The sequence below is a fragment of the Lindgomyces ingoldianus genome (assembly GCF_010093535.1).
Source record: "Lindgomyces ingoldianus strain ATCC 200398 unplaced genomic scaffold BDR25scaffold_20, whole genome shotgun sequence".
Classification (NCBI taxonomy): Eukaryota; Fungi; Ascomycota; class Dothideomycetes; order Pleosporales; family Lindgomycetaceae; genus Lindgomyces; species Lindgomyces ingoldianus.
Genome location: NW_022985181.1, coordinates 709,983 through 736,051, shown reverse-complemented (window position 1 = coordinate 736,051; position 26,069 = coordinate 709,983). Strand labels below are relative to the sequence as shown.

The following is a 26,069-nucleotide window of genomic DNA, read 5'->3' as shown; positions in this document are numbered from 1 at the left end:
GTCTAATACCTGTCTAATACCTGTCTAATACCTGTCTAATACCTGTCTAATACTTTACAGCGCTATGTGGACTAGATATGTGCAGGCTTTTCTAGGTACCTACCACCCATTAGCAACAATATTTAAGACTGTTAATGTCAAGTAAGTTTCCTGTTAACAGCTACAATATTCCTTAAGTAGGCTAATAGTAAGATATAGTCTACTATAGTTAAATTAGCATTTAACTTTACTAATTAAGCTTTTTACAAAGTTGTTGCTATTAACAGTCCCTTCTAGCTACTAATTCCACCTTTTAAGATACTATTCTTAAGGGCTAAACAGGCAATTATAACAGTATTATATGCCGCACAGCTAGGCGGTTACTTTCTGGCTTCTAATATTTAACTAGTAACCTTAGACAAAAGTATTAGTCTTCTAAAACTATTTAATTATAAGTTCCTTAATAATCCTAAGTAAGTTTAGTATTAGGTAAGGTATTAAACACTAGCTAATAATATCACGCAGACATTAAGCTGCATTCTAGACAAATTAGTTTAACATAGAGGACGCAAAGTACCTGCTAGATACTATTTAAGCTAGGGACAATGTAGTGCTAGTAGATTTAACCTAGTTTATTAACATGCTTAAGCTAGACAAGCACTAGGAGTAGAAGAGGAAGTAGCCTAGACATATTAGATAACTTATAGCTACTTAAATAAACAGTTTATACTCCTAACTAATTACTACAACCTCTAACTTATATTAGCATTTTACTTACTAATTGTAGTAGAGTAAGAATTTTTTAAGCAACTAAAAAAGAAAAGTTTGTTAAACATAAGCCTCTTAAGGGATTTAACCTGCAACACTGCTACATACATAAGCCCTAGTGCATAATCACAGCTTCTACTTATACAAAGAACTGCTCTGTCTAAACTAAGTCCCTAAAACTTGTAAATAGTAATAGCCTAGGCTAAATAAAAAGGAAACTATGTTTGTAAGACTACTACCTAGTTCTAATAAAACTCTTAGTAAATAAAGAAAATTAGAACAACTACTTAATTATTAGCTTACACATACAAACCTAGACCTGTATAATTAGGAAAGGCTATAAGGACTGCCTTTAGCGCCTTCTTATAATAATTAGTTACACTTAACAACTATATAATATTGTTAACTTCCCTAGTAGATCTATTCACAAGACCTGCCTTAGTCTAGATGTTATGCAATAGCATAACACGCCTACTAATGCATAGAGGAAGTAAACTATAAAGATTGCCACTATCTGCAGCAGACACCTTAGCTAGCTTACTACAATTATGCTAAGCGTAAGCTATAATTACAGGTGCACGTGAATCCCTTATACTTTAATAATTAATTACAGATACCTCTACCCTTTTCCTACACAAACAAATAAAGGTAGAGAAGGAAAAGCGCTTACTTTTAGTAAAAAAAGCACTGTAATAGCTTATAAACAAGTTTTAGTTATTTTATGTGCTTATACCTTTACAAAAACAGCTAAGGGCTTTATAAAATTATAACTAGCTATCTCCTTACTGTCTTATAACTACATTAAGAACAACTGTCTTTGTAAATTACTAATATAGTAGTTAACTATAGCAGTTAAGGACAGAACTATTACTAGAGCTATTGAATAGTGGGCGCCTGCCTACTGGAGGAAGCTAGCTGAAGTCTCCTAATAGGATAATATTAATACTGCTAAACAGAGCTATACTCTAAGGAAACGCCTACAGACATCTTCTATAAATCTAAGACAACATTTTAAGTCTAACTATTAACTTCTTGTTAATAATAATATACTTTATAGAACATAGTTAGGCTTGTAAAGCTTATAAGCTAGCACTAACAAGTAGTAGTAAGGGTCCTAGTTTAACAGTAATTAGAATACAGAAAACAGAATTTAGAGTTGTCCTAGATATAAGATAAGCAGCAACACTAGTAGGTGCGCATTATAAGATAGGTAAAGCAACATTATGCTTAGCTGCTAACGTTTCTAGCTTAGATAATATTATCTTAATTACATATGTCTTTCTAGTCCCTCTAACACTGTTAAGATTAATAAGCAATTGTTATAAAGACTATTTAGCAAGAAAAGCAGTGTAATAATTAATAATTAGGTTATATAGTAACTGCTGCTTAGCTTACAAGTTATTAGACACAGTAATAGACACTGTAGGTGCATTTTTAACTAGATAGTTCTGCTTAATATCTTACTAATATAACACAGGATCTAAATAAAATGTGTTAAAGTAAGCCTTATGCTTCTAATTCTTAGCACAGTTAATTAGCTAATCTCTTAAGGACTTATTATTAACAAGAATACCTACATCTCTAGGTTAGAGACAAGCAAGCTTATTAAAAAAGAGACTCTCTTTAGGTACTACATTCTCCTACTTAGGATTCTCCTCTTCTCCCTGCACTTCTAGGTCACTATAAGAATCTAATAGTGTATAATAGCATAACATTTAGCATCTTACATAAGCCTTAGTAAAAGTGGTAAATACCTGCCTATTAACACAGTATAACTCTAAAGTTATCTAAAATAGATAGTGCAATGTTAATTTAACACAAAAAAAGTTTTTAATGTTAATAAACAGTTTATACTAAAGAATAAAGTTAAGAATTTGTAGTTTTACTTAAGGCCTACACTTTAGGCGCTTGTTATAATTAAAATAAAGTAGGTAATCTAAATAGCAGATATTAGAAAGGGCTACTAGGCGTTTAATGTACTTCTGCAGTATGCTTTTGCCTTTTTAAAGGGTATAAGTTTTAGCTTTATTGCCTTTATTAGCCACTTAATTATTTTTAGGCTGCTTACCCTAAAAAAAGAAGGAGACTAGCTGTAATTTAAGAGGACAATAATTAACATTAATAACTGTGCAGCTGCAGTGTACTAACGCAATACTAAATAAGGTATGTAGAACCTCCTGTGCACTGTAATTACAAGAGCTAATACTCTTGTTAAAAAGCCTTGCTACAAAGGAGAGCATTAGGTTGCTAGGTTTAATATATAGTAATATCTGCCCTGCTATATCTTTAAAAGTCTGCGTCTGTGTCTTGCCCTTTAAAGCGTACACGCCTATATAGTTAACAACGCTAGTAGTGCTAGTGCACACTTATATGTTAGTATTTGCGCGCTATCTAAGCGCAAGTACAGGTGAATAGGCGTTAAGGCGCATATAGTTTCTCTTAGCAGCAAATCTTTTATACTGCTTGTCTACTAGCTTCTTAAAACCTAGACTTGTTTATAAGGGCTAGAGTGCATTAAATTAGTAAACCTTTATATTAGTTTTTTTATTTCTTTTAAGACAATAACTAGCTAAACAGCAATAAATATAGCACTAGGTAAAGACACTTAAAAGCTCTTTAAAGTTAAATAACATAGCTAGTGCTAGTAGTGACAGCACAGAACCCTTGTCTACTAGCTGCTGTGGATTCGGCTCTAGGTGCATTGCTGATATATGACACCCCCAGTATGCTGCCATGCAGGCGATATTAAAATTAGTTGCATTGTTGCCTAACTTTAAATCTAGGTTTAGTACTCCTTTGCAGTAGTATAGGCTATAATTATGCGTACTACCTTAGCCTTGCCACTTATACTAATCTTAAAAGTTAGTTATGTTAAACTTAGGAGTTAGAACATAGGTTTTAAAAAGCTAAAATTACTTATTAAAATAATACACTATAATATAAGGATTATTCTAAATAAAATTAGAAGCAAAGTAAACGCGTTACTTTAAGTCTACAGCCTCCCACTCTAAGAACCTTAGCATAAAGCGCAACAGATTGTGCTAATGTTAATCTGCAGTAGAGAACGTAATAAATAAAGTTAGACAGCGTAGTTAGCGCACCTTGTTAATTTTAGCAAACACGTAATGTAAAGGTAATAGACAGGTAATAGACAAACTATTACTTCTAACACTTTCCCCTTTTATACCTAATAGGATTAAGTCCTACAAATGTTAGCTATAAGCCTTATAACAGAATTAATTAAACGCTAGCTACTATCTAGCTAATTAAACTCCTTCTGTATTAACTTAACTATAATGTCCTTGTTACTAAAAAATTTCTTAACATAGAAACCTGCCTTAGTAGCAGACTCTTAGCAGAGGAGGGTATTAAATGCAGTAAAACAGAACTATAAGTAGCGTGCAAACTGTCCATCCTTGTAGCAAATAAAATGCTAGATATAGAATAGATAATTAATTTCTTGTAAGCGCAGCTAAACAAACTTTACTACTCTACATAGAAATAAAGATAGAAACACTAGGCTTAGCAGCAGCTTATAGTTTCTAAATTTAAACAAAGAAGTCTGTTTTATAGAGGCTATAGAAAGGTACGTCTAATTAGTTGTCCTCTAGATATGCTGTTGCAAGGTCTTAAATTCTGCAACATCTAGGGTAAAGTTAGGGATAATCCTGTAATTAAAATCTTCTAACTTTTTAATTTCTAGGTCTTTTATTACTAAGCTTCTATAATAGCTAGTTACATTACCTTATTCTAAAGTGTTAAGATAAATACTAGCTATAAGACATAACAGAACGCTACAACCTATGCTAGAGCTAACTGTCAAGCGCTCAGTACCAGGCAGCTGTGGGTGTTGTACACTAAAAGGAGTGTAGGATTTACTTGCACCCTAATTAAGTATTCTAAGTGCACCCACAACACTTTGTTAATAGTTATTAGTTGCACTAGCAGTAGTACTAGAATTAGACAGCAGATTAACATTATGCTTGTAAACAGTATTAGCGCGGGTATTAGACACTAGGTTTGCATTAACATTATCTAGAGTAGCTAACAACTCTTCCTTAGTTACATAAACAGTAGGGAGCTAATTATTAATATAGTTGTTAAGAGGTAAAGCATTAAGTGCTTCTTAGTTAATTTTAATGTTATAATAGCTAAGATAGTTAGATTTAAAAAATAAAAGCTACTATAATATAATAGTTTACTGCACTTTATAGTTCTTCCTAAATTAGTAATTAATAGCACTAACATTTTTACCTTTAGATGCTAAAGGCTTTAAGATAATAATGTTAAAATTATGTAAAAATAGTAGTAAGCAAGAGAAGACCTTTATAGTATTTATAGCAAAATAGTAAACATGCCCCTAATACTTATACTATTAACCTTAGTGCTGCCTTAGCTCTATTGTAATCTGCACTCTAGCTAGAAGTTGTTCCTTAGTTATAGTTAGTGTTAGAAGATAAGATAGCACAGGACTAGGATCTAGCCTATTTACAGCACCCTACAAGGGCACCTAATTAGAATTGTCTAAGTAGTTGCGCCTGTTTTTTTAATATGTAGCGCATTTATGTAAAGCAATATCTAAATTAAACTACCTTTAGTTGCACACTTTACATTCTTTTAGATTTATTTTTCTAAGCTTTAGGTAGAAGTTTACTATTAGACTTTTATCTTTATTTAATAGTGCTAGATTATTAAGAGATTTATCTGCAGTAAATTACATAATATAAGGCGTTTCTAGCATGCTGTATGCTCTTTGTTCTGCTTTAAATAGAGCATCTATTTTAGCCTTATCCTCTAACAAACGCACAGTATCACTGTTTACTAATTTTTATAATAAGGCAACTAGAAATTATCTAGAAAGATCTCCTTATAATAACAAAAAGGACTAAGAAGTAAAAGAAACACTTAGAATGCTAGAGACATTACTAGATAAGTATAGTCTACAAGATTAATAAGTCTGTTCTAATGTATGTGACTAGTACACATTTTAAAGGAGCGCAGGAGTTAGACCTAGGTTTAATAGTAGTATAGGCTTAAGGGCCTTGTGCTGTACAGTACGCGCCTACATATTACCTTAACAACTTGCACAGTTTGCCTTTTACTTAACACTATTCTTAAATTAATTAATACCTTTAATAAGAGCAGTGTTGCATTTGCTGCATTTACATAGGGGTGTAGGAGTACAAGACTAGGCGTTAGGTGGTTAATAAGAAGAAGCACTGTTTAGTTAACAAGATTAGGTAAAGTGTGTTTAGTAAGAACAAGCAGCGCGTGTTTAACAAAAGTAAGCAACGCTATTTTAATAAAAATTATTTTACACTGTAACTATAGAGATATTTACTGCATTTATAATATTAGCAAGTAGGCAACATTTTCTCTTTGCGTTAGCTAAGGGATCTAGAGTAGTAGGGGTTGCTAGGCGTTTTCTAGCAGGCTAGGGTCTGGTAGTACAAGAAGCACAACGCACCTTCTATTAGAAGAACTACTAATTAGTTGCAGGATTAAGTGGACAGTGACAGTTAGCGCATTAAGGTAGGTTGTTTAGGTTAAAGAATAGTTACAGCATAATGCTTAGCAAAGTAGTATTAGACAAGTAATAGACATATAACAACAACATTTAACTGCAGCAGGATAAACATGTGCAGCACGCGACCTACCACAGCCTGCAACTAAGCGTGGCTGATGCAAATCCCTGACACACTGATGTGGCTGGAGAGGTGGAATAGACGCAACTAACCATAATTTAAACATGTTTTACACAACACATGCTAGAGCAAACTGCGTGCAAATTAACATAAAGGTGCACTTATGTTAGGTATACATTTTTTTTAAAAAAAAAATGTAAGAAATACACAAGGTAACAGAGAAATAGTGTTACTAGGGTTTATCTAAAGAAATCATGACTAACTAGCGCGTCTAAAAGAGGAGATTCTGCTAAACTTTTTGTTCTGCAAACCCGAATATAATAAGCAGAGCAAGCTCTGCTAATAAAGCTTATTAGATAATGCATTCTGCTAGGCTTTTGTCTAAAAGCTAGAGCTATTCTTTATCTATCCTGTTATATAATTTGCTTAGTGTAGGGCTAAGCGTCTTCTATCTAACGTTGTTTAGGCTGTGTGGGACAGCTAGTTAGGTTATTATAGTCTAACTATTAGCTATAACACACAGGCTTCTCTTTTAGTTAGTGTTCTTACTGTTATATTCTTTTTATTATAAGTGTTAGATTTTTTTTTTAGCTAGTGCGTTTCTTTTTTTAAAAGCTAGTTCTATGTTAAACTTTTTTAACTATGCCTTACTAGGCTTTTTATTCTTTAGCTGTTGCCTATTGTCTTTGTACTGTTACTTATCTTAACCTTTTTTATTGCATAAAGATGCGTCTCTATAGTGCTTATTATTTAAGCAGGTCCTCTTATGTAATGTCCTTATTATTAGACAAGTGTGTAAAGTGTGTATAAAAGAGTAGCTATTATAACGCTTTTATGTCTAACACAGCCTAGAATTATTTAGAACAAGAGCACAAAAAGCTGTTAGCAGAGTTAGAGGTAATCTAGAAAAATAAAATGCGCAAAAAAAAAAAAAGTAAAGATAAAAAAAAAGTTTTTAAAAAAGTAAAAAAATGTACTTACACATCTTTAGTCTTTTGTTGCTTATTAGAAAAAGGCGCAGCAATAACTAGATCTTTTAGTAAATTAAAGAGTAAAGTATCTAGAAAAAAACCTTTTATTACTAGATAAGCTTAAAGCACTTAAGGTAAAAGTAGCTAGTCTTTCTTCTTTTTAACCTATGTTAAAGAGTTGCAGACTTTCTATATTATAGCTAGCTAATGCTGCTGTAGTTTTAACTAATAATAGTGTTTTCTAGTCTAAGAAGCTTTCTCTAGAATAGTTTTATTTAAAAGGGACTCTAAGTATTTATAAAGGGTCTAAGGAGCATTTAATAGGCTTTTAATAAGTTTTTAAGTGTTTTTGCTAGTAAGCTATCTTTTTTATTTTACTAAGTACTTATTTTTTTTATAGTCTAAGATCTTTTTTACTTTATACTCTTTTTCTTCTTTTTTTTATTTAGTAGTTGTAAGTAGAATAGTCTTAGGCATAAGTTTAAGCTTAAAGATATAAAACTAAGAATGTATTTATATTTTCTTTTGTAGTTTAAGTTTACAGATGCTAGAGCGTGTTTATATAACTTTATATAGTTTTATATGTTTTTTTAGCTAACTTCTTAAAAAGTCTTAGAGTTTTAAGATTTTTTATGTCTAAATATATATAATTATTAGGGTGTATTTTTAGTGCTAGTTTTTTTTTTAATTTACTGCCTTTTCTATAGCTTTTTAGGCTAACTGCGCTTCTTTAGTAAGTTTCTAATGCAGCTTTAGAAGTCTAGTTGCGTAGTTTATAGCTTCTAAAAGATTAGTTAGTTATAAGCCTTAAAGTTTATATTATAGTAAGTACTTAAAATTAGCTTTATATAGAGTTTCTTTAGTTATAGCTAATTCTATAGTGTTAATAGCAAATTATGCTATTAGTAGCTATTCTGCCTAATCTGTTTGTTTATATAATATATACTTGCGCAGGTATTTTTCTACTTTTATGTTTACTCTTTCTATTTGTCTGTCTATTTATAGGTAGTAAGCAGTAAAGAGTTTATAGTTAATTCTAAGATGTTTAGCTACAGCTGCCTAGAATTTACTAGTAAATAATTTATTATAGTTAAAGATTTAAATATAAATTTTTTAGCTATAATGCTTTTCTTTAATAGCTATAAATAAATAAACTTAGTTATTTTATTAATAACCTATGCAATTATGTTGCATAGTCTTTTTATGCTAGGTTTTTATAATAGTAGTAACCTAGTAATAAAATCTATAGTTATTATAGTCTATAGTTAACCTAGCGCTGTAATTAGTTAAAGTAGTCTATAGAGTTTATAGCGTTAAAGATTGTTCTTATTACAAATGTTGCATTCCTATAGGACTTTAGTATATAGGTGTTTTAGTTAGAGTACTTTTTAAGGTATAGCATTTTTAATTTTCTTCTATAGTAATCTAATTCCTAGGTGTCTAAACATAGGGGCTTTATAATATTCTTTTATTAAGTTTTTCTATCTTTATTTAACTATTATAAGGGAACAAAGTAGTTTTTTTTAGTTTAGTCTTTTATAAACTAGTTCTTTTAAGGTTTTTTTAAAGATTATAAATTTCTTAGAATTCTTTTTATTCTTTTTAAAGTAATTAGCGCGTCTACTTAGAGCGTCTACTTATTAGTTGCTGCTTCTAGCTATGTGTTTAATAATAAAATTAAATTAAGCAAGTTCTATAGCCTATTATACATGCATTAGTAAAAGTTTTTTAGTAGTAAAGAAGGTAACAAGGTTTATGTAGTTAGTAAAGATTATAAATTATTAACTAAGGCTTTAGAGCTTAACTTTCTAATTCCTATATGCATTAACTATAGCTTTTAGTTCTGTCGCGTACAGCTATCTGTCTACATATATCCTTCTGCTGTGCTAGCTAGAAGGTTGACCTTTTGGCAAACGCAACAAGTTCTTTATTAGAGATAGTATATTTTTGCTCTAATAGTGTAAATTTTGCTAAGTAGTAGGCTACTAGATGCTATTAACTGTTCTTTTATTTTTAGAAGAGTGCTGCTCCTTTAGCTCTTAGAAAAGCATTAGTGTGCATTTTTATTTCTAGTGTAGAGTTGTATATTCTAAGAATAGAGTAGCTTATTATTACCTACTTTAGTTTTTAAAAGGCTTCTTCTATTTCTACTGTTTATTAGAATTTCTAGGTTACTCTTTCTTTTAAGGTAGCGTCTATAAGGGGAAGCGCAATTTTTAAGTAGTCTTTAATTATTCTTTATATGTAGCTAGTAAGGCCTAGAAATCCTTTAATTTCTATTACTATTATTAGTGCTAGCTAATTAAGCACTTTGTCTACTTTAGTAGGATCTATCTTTATTTCTTTTATTAATAATAAATCTAAGGTAATCTATTTTTTGTACATTAAATTTGCATTTTTTTAGCTATAAGTAAAGTCTATACTTTTAGAGTTTATCTAGCACTATTTATACTTTGTAACAATAATCTAGTTTTTTTTTTGTGTATATTAGAATGTTATCTAAGTATACTAAGACAAAGATATCTAGGTATAAGTTAAGTGCTGTGTTAATTACTCTTTAAAAAGTAGCAAGGGCGTTAGTAAGTCTAAATAGCATAATAAAAAGCTTATAAAAGGCTTATAAAGTTTTAAAGGCTGTTATTTATTTATGTTCTTTCTTTATCTTTATCTTATTAAATCTGTTCTAGATGTTAAACTTAGTAAAATGCTTAGTTCTTTTTAGCTAGTTTATAATGTCTTAGATAATAAAAAAAGAGAACTAATCTTTTATAGTGTTTTTATTAAAAGTTTTATAGTCTTAGTAGACTCTAACTTTTCTATTTTTCTTTTTTACAAAGACTACTGCTAAAGCTATAAGGCTTTTACTTTCCCTAATATAACCTTTTGCTAGCATGTAGTTTACATATTCTTGTAGTGCTTCCTTTTAAGCTGCTATAAGAGGGTGTAACTTATGTGTTTTTAGCTAAGGGTTAGGTTTAAGGTTAATTACATAGTTCTAAGGTTAATGTAGGGGTAATTCTCTTAGATCTTCTAGAGTTATAAATATATTCTTGTATTCTTAGTATTTTTTTAGAAGTTCTTTTTTAAGTTTTTTTATAATTTTATAGATTTCTACTTAATTTAGGTCTTTTTCTTTTTTAAATTTTTTAAAGGAGACTTCTTTAAGTTTTTCTTTTATTATGTAGATAGTGTGTGCTTTTAGTTCTTAACAGGGGAACTTCTAGAGTTTAATTAGTTGCATAGCTTATGTATACTAGAATTTAACTTCTATTATTAGGGTTTACTAGTCTATCTTTAGGTTGTGCTTATAAAGCTAGTTATATTTTAGTATAATTTAGTATTTCTCTCTAAGCAGTAATATGCTTAGGGATATATAGTTAGTTGTTATTTCTGTTATTATAGTTACTTCTTTAGTTTCTAGGCAGATTTGTTCTCTGCTATATTTAATTAAAAATGCGTTAGCTAGGGAGACTTTAAAAGGGTGCTTTTTTATTTAGTAAGGTATTTTGTAATATTTAATACATTTAGAGTTAATTGCTAAGAAGGTGCATCTGCTGTTAATTAATGTAAGGCCTTTACATGTTATTCTGTTAAGAAGATTAATTATGTAGTTAGCTATTAAGCTTTTGCCTAACTCTTATTTTACTACTACTAAAACTTTTATGTTGTAATAGACTTTATTATAGTTTATGCTAAAGTTATCTTTTTTAACGCTTAGAAGGCTGTGTATTTGTTTATCTACTTTATTAGCTCTAATTTTAAATTGCTAGTAATCTTTTATTATGCAGTTATTTACTAGGCAATTAATACTTTCTACCTTATAGTAGTGTAGGAGCTAATTATTCTGTTAGTAGGCTTTCTACTAGAAATAGTAGAAGGCGTAGTTAGAGGCCTTTTTACATTTAGTCTAAAGTTTCTTTTTATAAGGTAGGCCTGTGCTGCAGTGCTAACAGTTTAGCATTTTGCAGGTTATAGCTAACCTTATTAGGGTGTTAGTAGAGCTTTTACTTTCTTATGCACTTATTAGCTACTAGCTAGCTTAGTGCTTAGTTAGCTAGTGTTAAAAATAGTACTTATTAGTGCAAAGGTACTATACATATAGGCATTATTTAAGATTAGTGCAGATAGGAATAGGTTGTACTTAGGCCTATCTAGGGTATTCTTTTGTTTAGATTATCTGCAAGGGGTAGTCTTTATATTTGCAATAGTAGGCATTATGCCTTTTGCTTTTATAGGGAATGTAATATCTATAAATTTATTATAGCTCTAGCTTTTTTCTTATTACTGCTAACACTAAAGGTAGTGTATCTAGTTGTTCCTCTAATAAAGCTAGGGTTTATAGAGGCGTTAAGTGCTAGTTAGTGTAACAGCGCAGGCAAGACAATGGGTCCGAATGCGGTATGAATCCACTCAGAGGCATATGGGAGTGCGTGGGGACTCAGAGACCTGGGAATACCAATGACACCTATAGGCCTTGTACGTAGGATATCAGAAAACTACCGAGCTAGCTACGGGGGCAAGGTGCGACTAAATACATGAGGGAATAGGGGTAACAGCAGGGGTCGGGGCCAGGTCGAGGTCGGGGCCGATACGAGGGCCTTCCGGAGGTTCCGGGCGACTCGAGATGGAACGATTCATGAGGATCGTTACAGTTAGGGCTCTTTTTTTTTGCTAAGATTTTTCTAAAGAATCTTTATTACTCTTCTTTATTTAAGATGTTATAGTAGACTATTATAATTTTTCTTATAACTTTATAAGTGTTATAGTTATTATTAAAGGTTACTTTATAAAGTCTTATTTTACAGAGGTTATAGTTATAGAGTTTTTTACACTTTTAGTAGTTTCTTTAGTTAAAATGTTACTTAAGTTCTTATAGCAGGATTTCTAATCTGCTTTGTTTAAAAGGGTATTACTTCTCTCTTGTTTTTATGTTTTTAACATAGTTAGCTACTTGCGCTAGGTGTTGCTATCCTTTAAGGACTGCAGCTTATTTAATAGCTCTAGAGATGCTGTCTTTATTCTAGACCTTTACCTCTTAATAGTCTACTAGATAATTAAAGGATTTATAGTTGTCTTTACATCTCTAGTAAAGTTGTTTACTAAGCCTATTATATATTTCTTTAGGTGTTAGGCCTTTATTAATATATATAGCTTTTATAGTTAACTTACTATTTTTATTCTTTAGTTATTTAGAGTCTAGGCATTTCTAATAAAAGTAACTTATTTTTTTATAGTTAAAGTATGCCTTTTTTTTAAGCTATTTTTTTATTTTTTATTTAAAGGTAGCTTTACACTTTTAAAGGTACTACTTTTTTTTTTAAAAAAGCTATGCATATGCTTAGTGTAACTAAGGTTTATTAGTTTGCTGTTAGACTATAGAGTTTTCTTTTTTTTTAAAACTAGTTAGGTTTTAAAGTTGTCTAGCCTTTTTTTTTTTTACTATATTATTTAGCATGTCTTTTATTATAAGTAAGTGCCTTTTTAATATAATTCTTAAAGCTTTTAAGCTTTTTTATATAAGTAAATTTGTCTTTAATTATGTCTAAAAGCTTTTTATAGAATATTTATTTTATAGCTTTTTTATCTATCTATCTGCAGATAGCTAGCAGCTCTTTAAAGTAGGCTGCATATTATTAGACAGAGCTGTTGCTCTGCTAGAGAGTGTTTATTTTATTAACTACTTATTTTTCTTTGTTAACTAGCCTATAGATTATAGTTAGGGCTGCTTTAAATAAGTTAAGATTATTAAAGATTTTTTATATTTTTAGTAGTAAGAGTTTACTATTTACTTTATAGTTTATTTAGTTATTAGTGTAAAGTTAGAACTAAATAGCAGGTAATCTTTTTAAGTAAAGGCTTATTTATAAAATTATTTCTTTATCTGTTTTAAAGGCACCTTTGTTATATTATATATAAAGGTAGCATTTAGTAAAGAAAGGTTTTAGGTCTTTAGTAGAGCTATTAAATGCCTTAAAGAGGGCTAGGCGTAGGGTCTTTTTAGACTTAATACTAGTTTTTTTCTAAGTAATGTTTTTAAGGTTAGCTACTTCTAGCTAAAGGGCTTAAAACTAGTAGATGTTTAAAGGTCCTTATTATACTTATAGCTAGAGGTGCTGTTTAAGCTATTTAAGCTTATTTTAAAGATAAAGTATCTACTAATTCTATGCTTTCTTAGTTACTATAGAGGTCTAGCTAGTGCTAGCAGCTAAAGCGCCTGTTATGCTAATGTCTAAGGTAGTAGTAGCTATACTTTGCAGGTAGTAGTAATTACTGTTATAATTCTTACTCTAGTAAAATAGTATTTTTAGGAGTATAACAGCCTATAAGAATGTTAGCAAGAAGAGGATAAAACTTAGCTAGATTAGGTGTACAGTCTATTAAGCAGAGTGTAGGATAAGTGTAGTAAAAAAGGCAGGTTGTAGTTTAACCTAGCAGCTGTATAGGGAGCTAGCAAACCTAATCTATAAGAATAGGAATAGAGGTATATATAGTGTAAAATATATAAGGCAGTAATGTCTTTTTTATAAAAGTTTTAATGCCTTTTAGTCTATTAAGTAAGTAAAGACTAAATAGTAATTATAACTTTCTAACTATAGTTGTAATTAAGACTATATACATAGGGTTTACATGCCTTGCATGCTTGCATGTTTGCATGCTCACTTAGCCTGCATAACCTGCAAGCCTGCAAACCTGCAAGGCTTATTAGATGATGCATTCCGCTAGGCTTTTGTCTAAAAGCCGGAGCCATTCCTCATCTGTCCTGTCACGTGATTCGCTCAGCGCGGGGCTAAGCGTCTTCCATCCGACGTTGTTCGGGCTGTGTGGGACAGCCAGTTGGGTTATTACGGTCTGACTGTTGGCTGTAACAATACATAACTAAATTACCTAATGTACTTTATAGGCAAGTTGCTTACACACCTAAGTTGCTTCCTTTTACTAAGACTTTACTAAACTAGTTTTTCTATACTAATGCATTTTTAATATCACTACTTAAATACACTAAAAGAACATTAAATATAGCTTACACTTTAGGCTTTTAAATAAGACATAACACATTTAAAGTAACATACTATAGCTATGTATAAAGTCTTTTAAAAAATAATAAATAACTAATACACTAGATAACTTTTATAAGCTAATTTTATAGCTAACTTATAAAAGCTAAATAATAATAAAAAGTAAGTAATTATTAAGCATATACTTAAGCTAAATATATAAAAAACATTCTTTTAGCTAGTAGCTATAGCTAATATAGCTAATTTCTTACACACTAAGTGTAATCTAAGCTATATTAGCATAAACTAGCTTCTTATGTTTATTAAGTGTTATCTAAAGCTTAAAGTAAAGTTTAAGCATAAGTACAACTATAAAAAAGCTTTTTATAAGAATTTTAGAGTAATTTAAAACTAGTTTAGCTTTATAAAGAATATTAAAGCTAAGTATAGTATCTAAAATAATAATATATATAACTTAAAGAAAAATAAGCTTTATAATAAGCTAGATATTTACTAACTATACTTACTTACTTTTTATTATTATTTAGCTTTTATAAGTTAGCTATAAAATTAGCTTATAAAGGTTATTTAGTGTGTTAGTTATTTATAATTATTTAACAAACTTTATACATAGCTATTAAATAAAAAGAAGAATGTTTTAAACTAATTAGCTAGTAGTAGTAATAGTAGTAGTAAAGAACTGTTTTTAATTATTATAAGATAACTAGCTTATCTTAGTAAGCTGTTATTAATTCTCTAATTAGAAAGAAGCGATAGTGTTAAAATTAAATAATAATAGATTTTTTAGGCTTTTCTAGACCTTTAGATAAGTAGTTAGGGGGTTAGAGAAAGGCTTGCAGTACTAATTTAGGTGGGGGGTTTTCAAGTCCACTAAGCTCATAGGCGAGTGCTTAGGCTATGGGACAGACTTTTTGGAATGATTGTAAGGCATTACGCAACGTTACTGCGTAGACAGTTCACGTTTGTGAGGCCCACTCACTTAAGTACGCTAACTGAAAAAAAAACCTAAAAAATGGTCCCACATCTATCCTGTTAATTTGTTGTTTTAAATTGTATATTCTTGAGAGTATATTAGTTACTGTAAAATTAGGAACGGTTTCAGGAAACACGCTAATTGTCACGATTAGGCTTGACCTTGGCCGCTTGCGGCTATAACGAACCAGAATGGACAAAGAACGATCAGCCGGATGCAGTGAGGAATAGACGAATGCAGAGAGGCATGGACGAATGCAGCAAAGCACAGAACAAAGAAGTAGTGTGTATATAAGCAGTAACAAATCTCTGCCTTAGAGGGCAGTGATTCGTCTAAGTCTTTGACCAAACTTGTTCAGGTCATGAATCAACTACTTTGGATAAGAGCAGTTCACCCTGTCTTTAGTGTATTGCACACCTTTATTTTTAACACTAATGCAAGTTAATGGATTAATTAAGTGAATACCTCAGGAGCGTAGTAAGAACTCTATCCGGTTATACTAATGACAATCTTACGGCTCCTTGCTTATGCAAGTTGTATCCCATGTTTCAATCTTAGTTCCTCTCTTATCTCTTTTTGTGCTTTTTGGATATGTTTTGCTTTACCGTCTCTTATATTAAACAAAGCTGCACTTGAACTGAACACCATCGAACCTGCCAAACCAAACCCCGCAGCAGCGGTCGACCCGAAATCCACTGGGGCAGTTACTAAACCCACACCTATGAGAGTCGCTCCTGTAGCGATGCCGAGAATAGAGATGTCTCGAGTTATACCCGCGTTTTTAACCCATTTGTCAAAGAAGTGCGGGAGTTTGGCTTTTGCGTCTGGGTCTCCGATCAGCTCGACGAGCAGACGGACGAAAGCCTGGCAGTTGTTCTCGTCGTATACATATTTCTCTTTTAAAGTCTTTTTCCATACATGAGAAGCTGTTTAGCCATGTCAATTAGACAAAGAAAAAGTAAGGGGAAATGCCACTGGCCAAGGTCATCTTTACTCACCCAAAATGTCGATCACCTCCGGCGTATATGGCCTGATCATATAGCCCACATGTTTTGGCTCCTCCCGATCCTTGTACTGCCTCGTTTCTCTCCACTCCTGCTCGGATATTGATTTATAGAGAAACTTCGGTTCTCCTTTCTTCTTGTCTCCCCCCCTCAACTCGTAGCAGATGCCTTGAATGCATACTGCCCAGTGGGCGAATATGTCGATAGGTTTTTTGCGACTACCATTCACGAAGTCGCCCCGAAGCGGTGTGGTGTAGAGGTAGATCGCCTGGGAAGAGTCCTTGCTGAAGGCGCTTAAAGGCCGGTAAGCCATGGTAATTCTTTTCTTGTTTTCTCTAGGTGGCGGCGGAAAATTTTTCTGCGTTTCTGGTCGGTGCTGTTGGTTTATGTGTTGATATTTTATATCTCCAGGCTGGAGATTTTTAGAATCCTTATACTTGTTAGCACGCGGTATCTGCGCAACACCCTAGTCATATTTTCGTGAGAAAGAATGCGCCCCAAGAAGTGGCGCAGTTCTGATATCATGCATAAACATCTGCACCGCTTACGCAGGTTTTCACTGCCGAGTGGTCAGCAGGGGGGTCTTAGCATGGGTGGAATGTGACGCTTTGTGATCAAAGTTCCAGTTTCAAAAATGGGTGAGTTTCCAAGCTTCTATCTTAAGATAGATCTACACAGGAACCCTGCGGTTCACTCGGATGTGAGAGGGAAGGCCAATCATCGAGTAGCACAATATAAGCAGCACACTCGGGCCAGTAGATCCTACCGGGGGGCCACGCATGCGGCAGAGGCATCGTAGCCGTAGGAACGAATCATGGCGCAAGTTCGTAAGCCGCATGCAGAAGATGAGGCTGCAACGCGAACGCGTTGCGGCCGTAAGGTATCGCCCGGCTTAGCTTACCTACGACTTGGTACTCATTAATGGTGTAATATGGGCCGCAACCTACAGGTTGCTTAACTCCGAGATGACTAATTTTCCATCACTAGCCGTATTTATTCTTTTAGTACATTCAACTATTTTACACAATCTGCCTGAAGTCCCTCATTATGAAGAATGCAAAAATTAAAGGCCTCCTGCAGGTCTTTGCTCGTATTCTTCAGAGCCTCCTGACCGCCAGCTATCTCGGAGCCTACAGGTACTACACTCTCGAACCAATCGAAAAAATCGAACATTACCAAGAAGAGATATTAAGGGGAAAGCTAATCAAAGCATTGGCTGACTTTCGTCACATCAAGGACGAAGAGTTATCATTCGTGGCGAAAGCAGTAGGTCAAGATCTTCAGTATCCGTCGATACTCAAGCTATAGAAAACTCTCTTACACAGCTCGTACAGGCTGCCTTATCTGCAGCAGCGGTCATCGGTGTCTTTTCGTGGCCTACCACGGAGAAGACAGTGTGGGCCGCTAAAATGCTCTGGAACTGGAGTTTTTTTATGTCTACCTTCTCGCTCGTCGGTTCGGCTCCCACACGGTTACTCCGGCACCTGCCAGATGAAGACGGCACGGAATACAATGAGCACAAAATTCAGATGGCCCTGAATTTGTTTTTGCAGTCTCAAGCTCAGCGCCCTAGTTCAAGTGGTAAAATGGAACGTCGTCAAATAAGTAGGAGAATGCTCTGGGTTTGGCAGTGTCCGGCCATGCTCATGAGCTATTCCTGGGTCTTCTGTAAGCAAGAAGGGGGTACAAATTCTGGATAAGCTAAATACACATGTTCGAGGTGTTCGGACAGACTTAGTTGATCAGGCTTGCTACCTTCCCCCCTAACTTCCTTTCTACCTCTTCCTAGAAGGACTTTTGCTGATCTCGTACCCCCGCCTTATAGTTCTTGTCGGATATGCGCTGCACGTGTTGTCTCCAGTCTTTGATCCGTCGCAAGCCAAGGTTTCGTCGCAGGTTGGTTCAGGCACATTTGAACTCATTTGTCTCTTCACTCATTTGATCTTAGATTGCTATTGTTACTATTTGCGGCTGCGCGTTGCTCTTCCTCAATTTTGCCTTCTGTGCTGGAATGTGCCAATATCGTCTTCAGGAAGGGACGCTATTTGAATGGATTATTGATTTATTGAGCGGTAACAAGGATACAGATACTAAGATGGAAGACCGAACCTAGCTGCTATTATCAATACTATTAAAGACAGCATGACTGGTTTGTATTTAACTAGTTTAACAAGGGAATAAATTAATGCTCATTCGTAAGTATTTGTTACAGCCCAAGCCGCTAACTTTTAGTTAAACAAGGCTAATGTAGTTTATAGTTATAATCTTACATAGACAACATTTTATAGCTTATAGAGGTTAAGGACTTATAAATCTCTTATCTTCTTCGACAGTAGCACTGTTGGCACCAGCGGCCTACTCGCCGTCCCGCACCCAGTTGCATGTACTACTAACGTCCCTCCCTGCGTGGCGAGACACCCTGTGTTCTAAGACAAACAAGGGCTACTTTAACTTTTAGCACCTACAAAATCTATGCACACAACAAATATTACTATAGTTCTATAAAAATAATCTGTTGCGCTTAATTTTAAATGTCTATAATCTACTAACGTACACTACAGGCAAGTTACTTACACACCTAAGTTACTTACTTTTACTAAGACTCTACTAAACTACTCTTTCTACACTAATACATTCCTAACAACACTACTTAGATATACTAAAAGAATATTAGATATAGCTTACACTTTAGGCTTTTAAATAAAATAAAACACTTTTAAAGCAATATGCTATAGCTATATATAAAGTTTTTTAAAAAATAATAAATAACTAACACACTAGATAACCTTTACAAGCTAATTCTATAGCTAACTTATAAAGGCTAGATAATAATAAGAAGTAGGTAATTATTAAGCACATACTTAAGCTATATGCGTAAGAATTTTCCTCTTAGCTAGTAACTATAGCTAATATTGTAACAATTCTTAGGAATTGTTTTATCTTAGGTGGCCTAGAACCTATCTAAAGGGTCCTTGTATTAGCTCTAACGCTAACTTAGCCCTGCCCTCTACTGTTACCTCTATTCCCCTAAGTATTTAGTTGCACCTCTCTTTTATAGCTAGCTTAGTAGTTTTCTAATATTCTTTTATACAAGGCTTATAGGTATTAATAATATTCCTAAGTCCCTACGCACTTCTATATGCCTTTAAGTAGATTTATACTGTATTTAGGCCTATTGTCTTGCCTGTGCTGTTACATTATATTAGAAAACTTACTTTTTGCTAGTAATAGCCTTATTAGAATATTACATTATTTATTTATTTAACTATGTCTAAGCCTAAAACATGTCTAATTTAGTTTAGGTTATAATACTTACACTCTATTACATTAAACTATTTAGTTATATAGATAGAATACTAGAAACCTTTTATTAACTAAAGCCTTTAGGTTTAGAACTTTCTATCTCTTATAATTAAGATTACCTTTAGAAAAGTTGCGTAGAGTACGCTAAGGTAGAAACTTAGAGACTACTAATAACCTATTAGAATTAGAGACAACTACTAATGCCTAACTCTTAACTACCTACCTCTTAACAGCTAAACTCTCTTTTGTAGAACCTAAAGCTAGACCTACCTAATTTAGAGTTAAGCTATAGCAACATGTTCTAATAGACCTTAATTAATGTAACGATTCTCGTTCCATCTCGGGTCGCCCGGAACCCATCCGAAGGGTCCCCGTATCGGCTCCGACCCTGGCTCGACCCTGACTCGACCTGGCCCCGACTCTGCCTTGCCCCCTGCTGTTACCCCTATTCCCTCATGTATTTAGTCGCACCTCGCCCCCGTAGCTAGCTCGGTAGTTTTCTGATATCCTACGTACAAGGCCTATAGGTGTCAATGGCATTCCCAGGTTCAGAGTCCCCACGCACTCCCATATGCCTCTGAGTGGATTCATACCGCATTCGGACCCATTGTCTTGCCTGCGCCGTTACAATTAACTACTAAATTACCTCTAATAATACGTTAATGTTACTTTACTAAACGCACGCCTAAGATTAATAACTACACAGATAGCAAAGAACTAATAGCAAGCTTTAATTACTAATAGACTAGACATTAATATAGATTACTATTAGAGGAGGCGTGCACGCATAGCGTTTAGTTTAGAGGACACTGCTAGTAGTGTGAAGGAATACTTAGAGCAAAGACATCTAGCTAAATTAGACTAGTTTTAGTTTAAAAAGGCAGAGGACATAACAGTAATACTTCCTACTCTAATTACTGCTAATAAAGACTATTGGTCTACAGAAGAGGTGGTAGTGTAACAATTCTTAGGAATTGTTCTATCTTAGGTAGCCTAGAACCTATTTAAAGGTCCCTGTATCAGCTCTAACCTTAAATTAGCCCTGCCCCCTGCTATTACCTCTATTTCCCTAAGTATTTAGTTGCACCTCTCCTCTGTAGCTAGCTTAGTAGTTTCCTTATATCCTTTTGTACAAGGCCTATAGGTGTTAATAATATTCCTAGGTTATTAAGTCCCTATGCACTCTTATATGCCTTTGAGTAGATTCATACCGCATTCAGACCTATTGTCTTGCCTGCGCTGTTACAAATATAACTAATTCTCTACGCGCTAAGTATTACCTAGGCTATATTAGCATAAACTAGCCTAGTATGTTTATAAAGTGTTATCTACAGCTTAAAGCAAAGTTTTAAGTGTAAGTATAGTTAGTAGATATCTAGCCTATTATAAAGCTAATTTATTGAAGTTATACATGTTATTATTTTAAATACTATACTTAGCTTTAAATTACTTTAAAATTCTTATAAAAAGCTTTTTTATAGTTATAGTTATACTTAAACTTTACTTTAAGCTTTAGATAATACTTTATAAACATACTAAGCTAGTTTATGCTAACATAGCCTAGATTATACTTAGCATGTAAAAAATTAGCTATATTAGCTATAGTTACTAACGTACTTCATGGGCGAGTCGCTCACACACCCGAGTCGCTTACTTTTGCCAAGACCCCACCCTAACAAACTCTATTATGGCCCATAACAACCCGCTCTAGCACTATATAGTACAGTATAGCCTAGAATATTATTTAGATACTACTTCTGCTTCTTGCTTACACATTTACGTGTTATGCCTAGTCTAATTGCACTGTCTGTAGCGCCTTTAAAATAGCTTACTTACTTTAGCTTACACCTACTTTTTTACCTTCTTTTTATTACTGCGCGCTCTAAACTCTTTTAGAGCTGTTAAGCATAGGCTTTTCTAAATTATTAAGGTCTTTTCTGCCTTAATTTACTTTTTTTTATGTAATTTATGTTATGTAGCAGCCTTATTAGCTGCTTAAAGCTTAGTAATTTTCTATTACACTAACACTAGCTTATGCATAATTATTGCTGCCCCTTTTAAGACCTTTTTAAACACCTTAACTATAAAAGTTAGTAAACTATTTATATGCTTTTAAATTCTTATTTTTATAAGCATTAATTACAACCTAAGTTTTAAAGTATTACTTAGGGTTTACAACTGCTAAAGCTTGTTATATATAGGTAGTAGTAGTAATAGAGTGCGCAACTTTACATTAAGGCTTATTATAACTTATTATAGGTTAAAAGGAACTAATCTAGCACCTTAAAACCTTCTTTAAATATTACTAAAAGTAATTATAGCATTATAGGCTACTTTAAAGCATAGTAGGAACTTTATTTTTATAATATAAGTAATCTAGTTACGCATAAAGTTTTTAGCTTAGTATTGTAAAAAACAGGGTATACACTTCGCAATTAAGAGGTGTATTGACTAACAAGGGCGTGACTGTGACATAGGAGTACAATTAGTACCCGCCTAATTCCTAAGGCAATCCTCTGCTATCTAAAGAGGGCTTCTACAACTGGCTATATACTTCTCTAGAGAGCCAGGCACAGCAGCGCTGGTAGCGACAGATCTAGTATGCTGTAGGTCTAGTTTAAAGTATTACCTGTCTAGGATGCCTAGCTTTTTAGGTAAGGTAGGCATTATCTAGGAAGTGCAGAGTTAATAGCACAGTTTAGAAGTTGTCTAGGACTGCCTAGTGTAGTCTAGGCTAGTTTACAACAGCCTAGGAAACACCTAGATAGCTAGTTATTATAAAGCCTTATCTTTTTTTAAGGCATAACTTTATGCTTAAATCTAAGCTTTTTTTTAAGGTTTAGAAGTTATGTAATTTTATGTTACTTTAAATTTAATTTAAGAGGTTAAATACTTTTTGCTAAGCTAAATTTTTTATTACACCTACACTTTACTCTACACTTTTAGTACGTATTTTAGAGAGATTTTCTGCAGGAGCCCTTAGGCCTTCCTAGGGGTTCCTAGGGTGTTCTAGGGCCCCCCTAGGCTAGAGGACCCTATATAAAGCTCTATCTATTCTAGAGAGTTCTTATTCTAACTACTTTTAGATTCTTCCTTAGCTAGCCACCTTAGCTAGCTATCCCCTGTCTTATTTTTAAGGCCTCTAGTCTTGTCTATTTTAATCTAGGCCTTTCTAGGCCCTCTAAGCCTTGTCTTATATATTTTACTACTAATAATGTTTTTTCTAGCTAGTAAGCAGTTAGACAGAATTGCTTTAGCTATAAATAAGGCCTTAGCTACTATTAATCTTTACTTAACTTACCTTAATAAGATTATAAGCAGGATTATAGTATATAAGCTAAGTGTAATTTTACTATGCTGTTTCTTTATTAAGGAGGATTACAACATTTAAACTTATAATACTTACATTTATTAAAGCTTATTAGAGCCTAAGCGCACTAATAACCTTTTAAAGTATAATAGCTACTATAAGGGTAGTAGAGACTACTATTAAGTAGGTTATTCTAGAGCTATTTATAGCTGTCTAAGGGTCTCTAAGGTGCTTCTTAGTTCTTTTTACTAATTTTTAGGTTATAGTGCCTAGAGGACTATTACCTAGTAATTATAACTATTATAAGCACTATTTTTAGTAGTTTTTTTTTAGCTTAAGACTTAAATTAACTTTAGTAACACTTAAAAGTACCTGCTAAACATTATTAAAAGTCTCTATAAAAAGGTTAATAAAGTTATTATTTATTTTAATAAGTTTATAATTTTTAGCTACTTTTTAAACTTTTTTAAGTTTCTTTAGAGGTCTCTAGGGCTTTCTAGGGGTTTTTAGACTAATTTTTACTAGGCTTGTCTATAGCAAGATAGCTAGTAACGCCCTAACCTCTTTTTATATTAGCAAAAAGGTGTTTAGGGACTTAAGTATTATTAGTCTTAGTAAGGCAAAGAAAAAGGTATTAGTAAAGTGTAAAAAAGAAATAAGTAATAATAATAGCTTAAGACCTTTTTTTTTAGTCTTTAAGTGTGTCTACACTATATGTTCTTTAACCTATACCTATCTAGGCTCTTTTAGAGCAGTCTAACCTTGTCTAGAGTACTTAGCCTTTTACTACTAATTTTAGTGTTTTTTAGGCTTAGGTCCTCTTCCTTGCTAAGGAATTTTATAAAAGTAAGTAAAGTATATAAAAAACTAACTTTACTTATAATTTTAACACTTTTAACTTTAAGTAAAACATTTTTTAAAGATAAAGTAAGTTATCTGCCTTTATTTTTAGTCTTTTTAGTATTTTTTTTTTCTTTATATTAGTCTAGTAGATCTAGGGGTCTTTAGGCCTGTCTAGGCTCTCTAAAATAAGTTTTGCCTTTTCTAAGTTTTTACCTGCTATTCTCTTCTTTTTTAGGATAGTTTAGTCTATTTTTGCATAGTAGTAGCTTTTTTAAGAATAGTTATAGCACTTTATACTTTTTTTATATTCTTTTTAGTAGCTTACTTTTTTTTTAAGTTTTTTTAGTAAAGTTTAGGCTTTATAGTGTATCTATCTCTTTTTTTAGAGGTATTTAGGCTAGTTTAGGGGTAATCTAGACTAATCTAGTAGTATTTAAAAATAAAGATAGTAAAAAATAAGCTAAGTTTCTAAAGTTTATAGTGCTTAAAAGTTTTTTTTTTAAATGTTTTAAGCTTTTATAAAGTTGTTTAGTCTAAGTTTATTCTTTTTAGTCTAGTTCTTCTTAGCCTAATTTAGCCTTTTCTTTCTTCTTTTTATTCTCTTTTATACTAGCAGTTTTACTTATCTCTAGAATTTATTTATAGCCTTTTTAGATATGTTTTTTGCTAGAAGTAGTTAGTTATCTTTCTTCTTAAACCTTTTCTAGTGTACTCTATATAGCTATATTCCCTTATGCAGCTCTTAGTCTATAATGTAGTCTATGTTCTATATATCTGTTTTTGCTTAGAGTATTACTGCCTTAGCTAGAGGTTATTTGCAAGGTAATAAGTAACTTAGAGGTGCTAGCTTAAAAAGGCTAATGTAAAATACTAGGTAGATTTAGAAGCTAGCTAGTAAGTCTAAGCAGTAAAATTAAGTCTTATGTATAGCAGAAACTTTTTAAGAGCTTATATATTTATTATTTAGCTTTTTTTTTAGCTAAAAGGTAGTAATGTTTTTAGTGCTAAAGTATACTTAGTTTTTTACTAAGTATATTTTATATTTATGTGTTTTATTATACTATTGCTTTTAGTACTTTTGCGCTGTTTTAAGGTGTTTAGCTAGCTTCTACTTAGTTTAGGCTAGTTTATTACTATTTTAGAGTGCTTATAAAGAAATACTAGCCTTCTTTACTTATTTTAGCATATCTGTGGACAGCAGATTCTTCCTATAGACAGCCTAAAATAGCAATATCCCTATAGAGCTGTAGACAGTGTTGTTGTAGGCATATTCTGTGTTAGAAAGAATCTCTGCCTAGTTATTTTACTTATAGTTGCAGTATATTTAGAGATACTGCTTTAATATTTAGTTTTAGCGCTTAGTCTAGCTATTAGTTTGTAAGTAAAAAGCAGTAGAAAAAAGTCTTTTTATCTTTAAGTAAGCTATAAATGTCTTCTAATAAGTAGACATAAATAAGGCTCCCTAGTTTATTATAATAGAGAAGGGGGGGCTATAGAGTTTTAGAATTTCTTGCCTAAAGGTCTTAGCTAAGGCTGCTGCCTTTAAAGTGCCCTTACTAGAAATGTAGTAGGCTATTTTAAAAAAATAATTAACTATAACTAAAATACTATTATAGCTTTTTTTATTTAACTAGCTAGGTAGTAGCTCTGTAATAAAATCTATAGAGATATCCTCCTAGATCCTAGAGGGGACTAGGAGGGGCTAGAGTTCCCTGTACAGGGCATGTTAAGGGGATTTCGCGCGTTAGCAGGCCTAGCATGTGCTAAAGTAGTCTTTAGTGTATTGCTGCATGCCTAGCTAATAGAAGTCCCTTTGTACTTAATAAAAAGTTTTGCTAAATCTAAAATAACCTACTAAAAGATAGTTATAGTAGGCCTAGAAAGCTTAGATTTTTGCTTCTTTAAATATATAAGTCTTTTTTTTATAAGTAAGAAGTCTTTTTTTTCTTTCTAACTACCTGCCTGCCTAGTCTAGTTAGTTCTTTGCATTTTTTTCCTAGGCCTTTCTTACGCCTTTAGCGTGCAGATCTTCTCTAAGCCCCTTTGTAATTACCCTTGTTAAAGAGCTCTCTAGGCTTTAGGTCCTATCTGCTATTCCTAGCTGTCCTAGGCCCTCCTAGGGTAATCTTGCCCTGTCTAGCTCTAGTTTACGCTGCAGATTACAAAGTGCCTACTTCTGCAATCCTAGGCTGTTCTTATTATTACCCTCTCTACCCTTTTTATAATTAGGCCTCCTTAAGGGCCTGTTAGCAAGGTT

The 26,069-nt window shown here is 32.7% G+C and overlaps 2 protein-coding genes across 2 annotated transcripts; one reads left to right on the top strand and one right to left on the bottom strand.

The window, feature by feature from the left end:
* Window positions 1–15,819: 15,819 nt before the first annotated feature.
* BDR25DRAFT_304344 (uncharacterized protein) lies at window positions 15,820–16,779 on the bottom strand. Its single transcript, XM_033690190.1, has 2 exons — window positions 16,351–16,779; window positions 15,820–16,278 (listed from the first exon to the last, which is right to left on the bottom strand). Exons 1-2 carry the CDS (start codon window positions 16,667–16,669, stop codon window positions 15,878–15,880), a joined length of 720 nt encoding a protein of 239 aa, XP_033546453.1. The 5' UTR covers window positions 16,670–16,779; the 3' UTR covers window positions 15,820–15,877.
* A 573-nt stretch (window positions 16,780–17,352) lies between these two features.
* On the top strand, window positions 17,353–18,256 carry BDR25DRAFT_304343 (uncharacterized protein). The gene is made up of 2 exons (XM_033690189.1): window positions 17,353–17,622; window positions 17,691–18,256. Exons 1-2 carry the CDS (start codon window positions 17,404–17,406, stop codon window positions 18,054–18,056), a joined length of 585 nt encoding a protein of 194 aa, XP_033546452.1. The 5' UTR covers window positions 17,353–17,403; the 3' UTR covers window positions 18,057–18,256.
* Window positions 18,257–26,069: the final 7,813 nt, after the last annotated feature.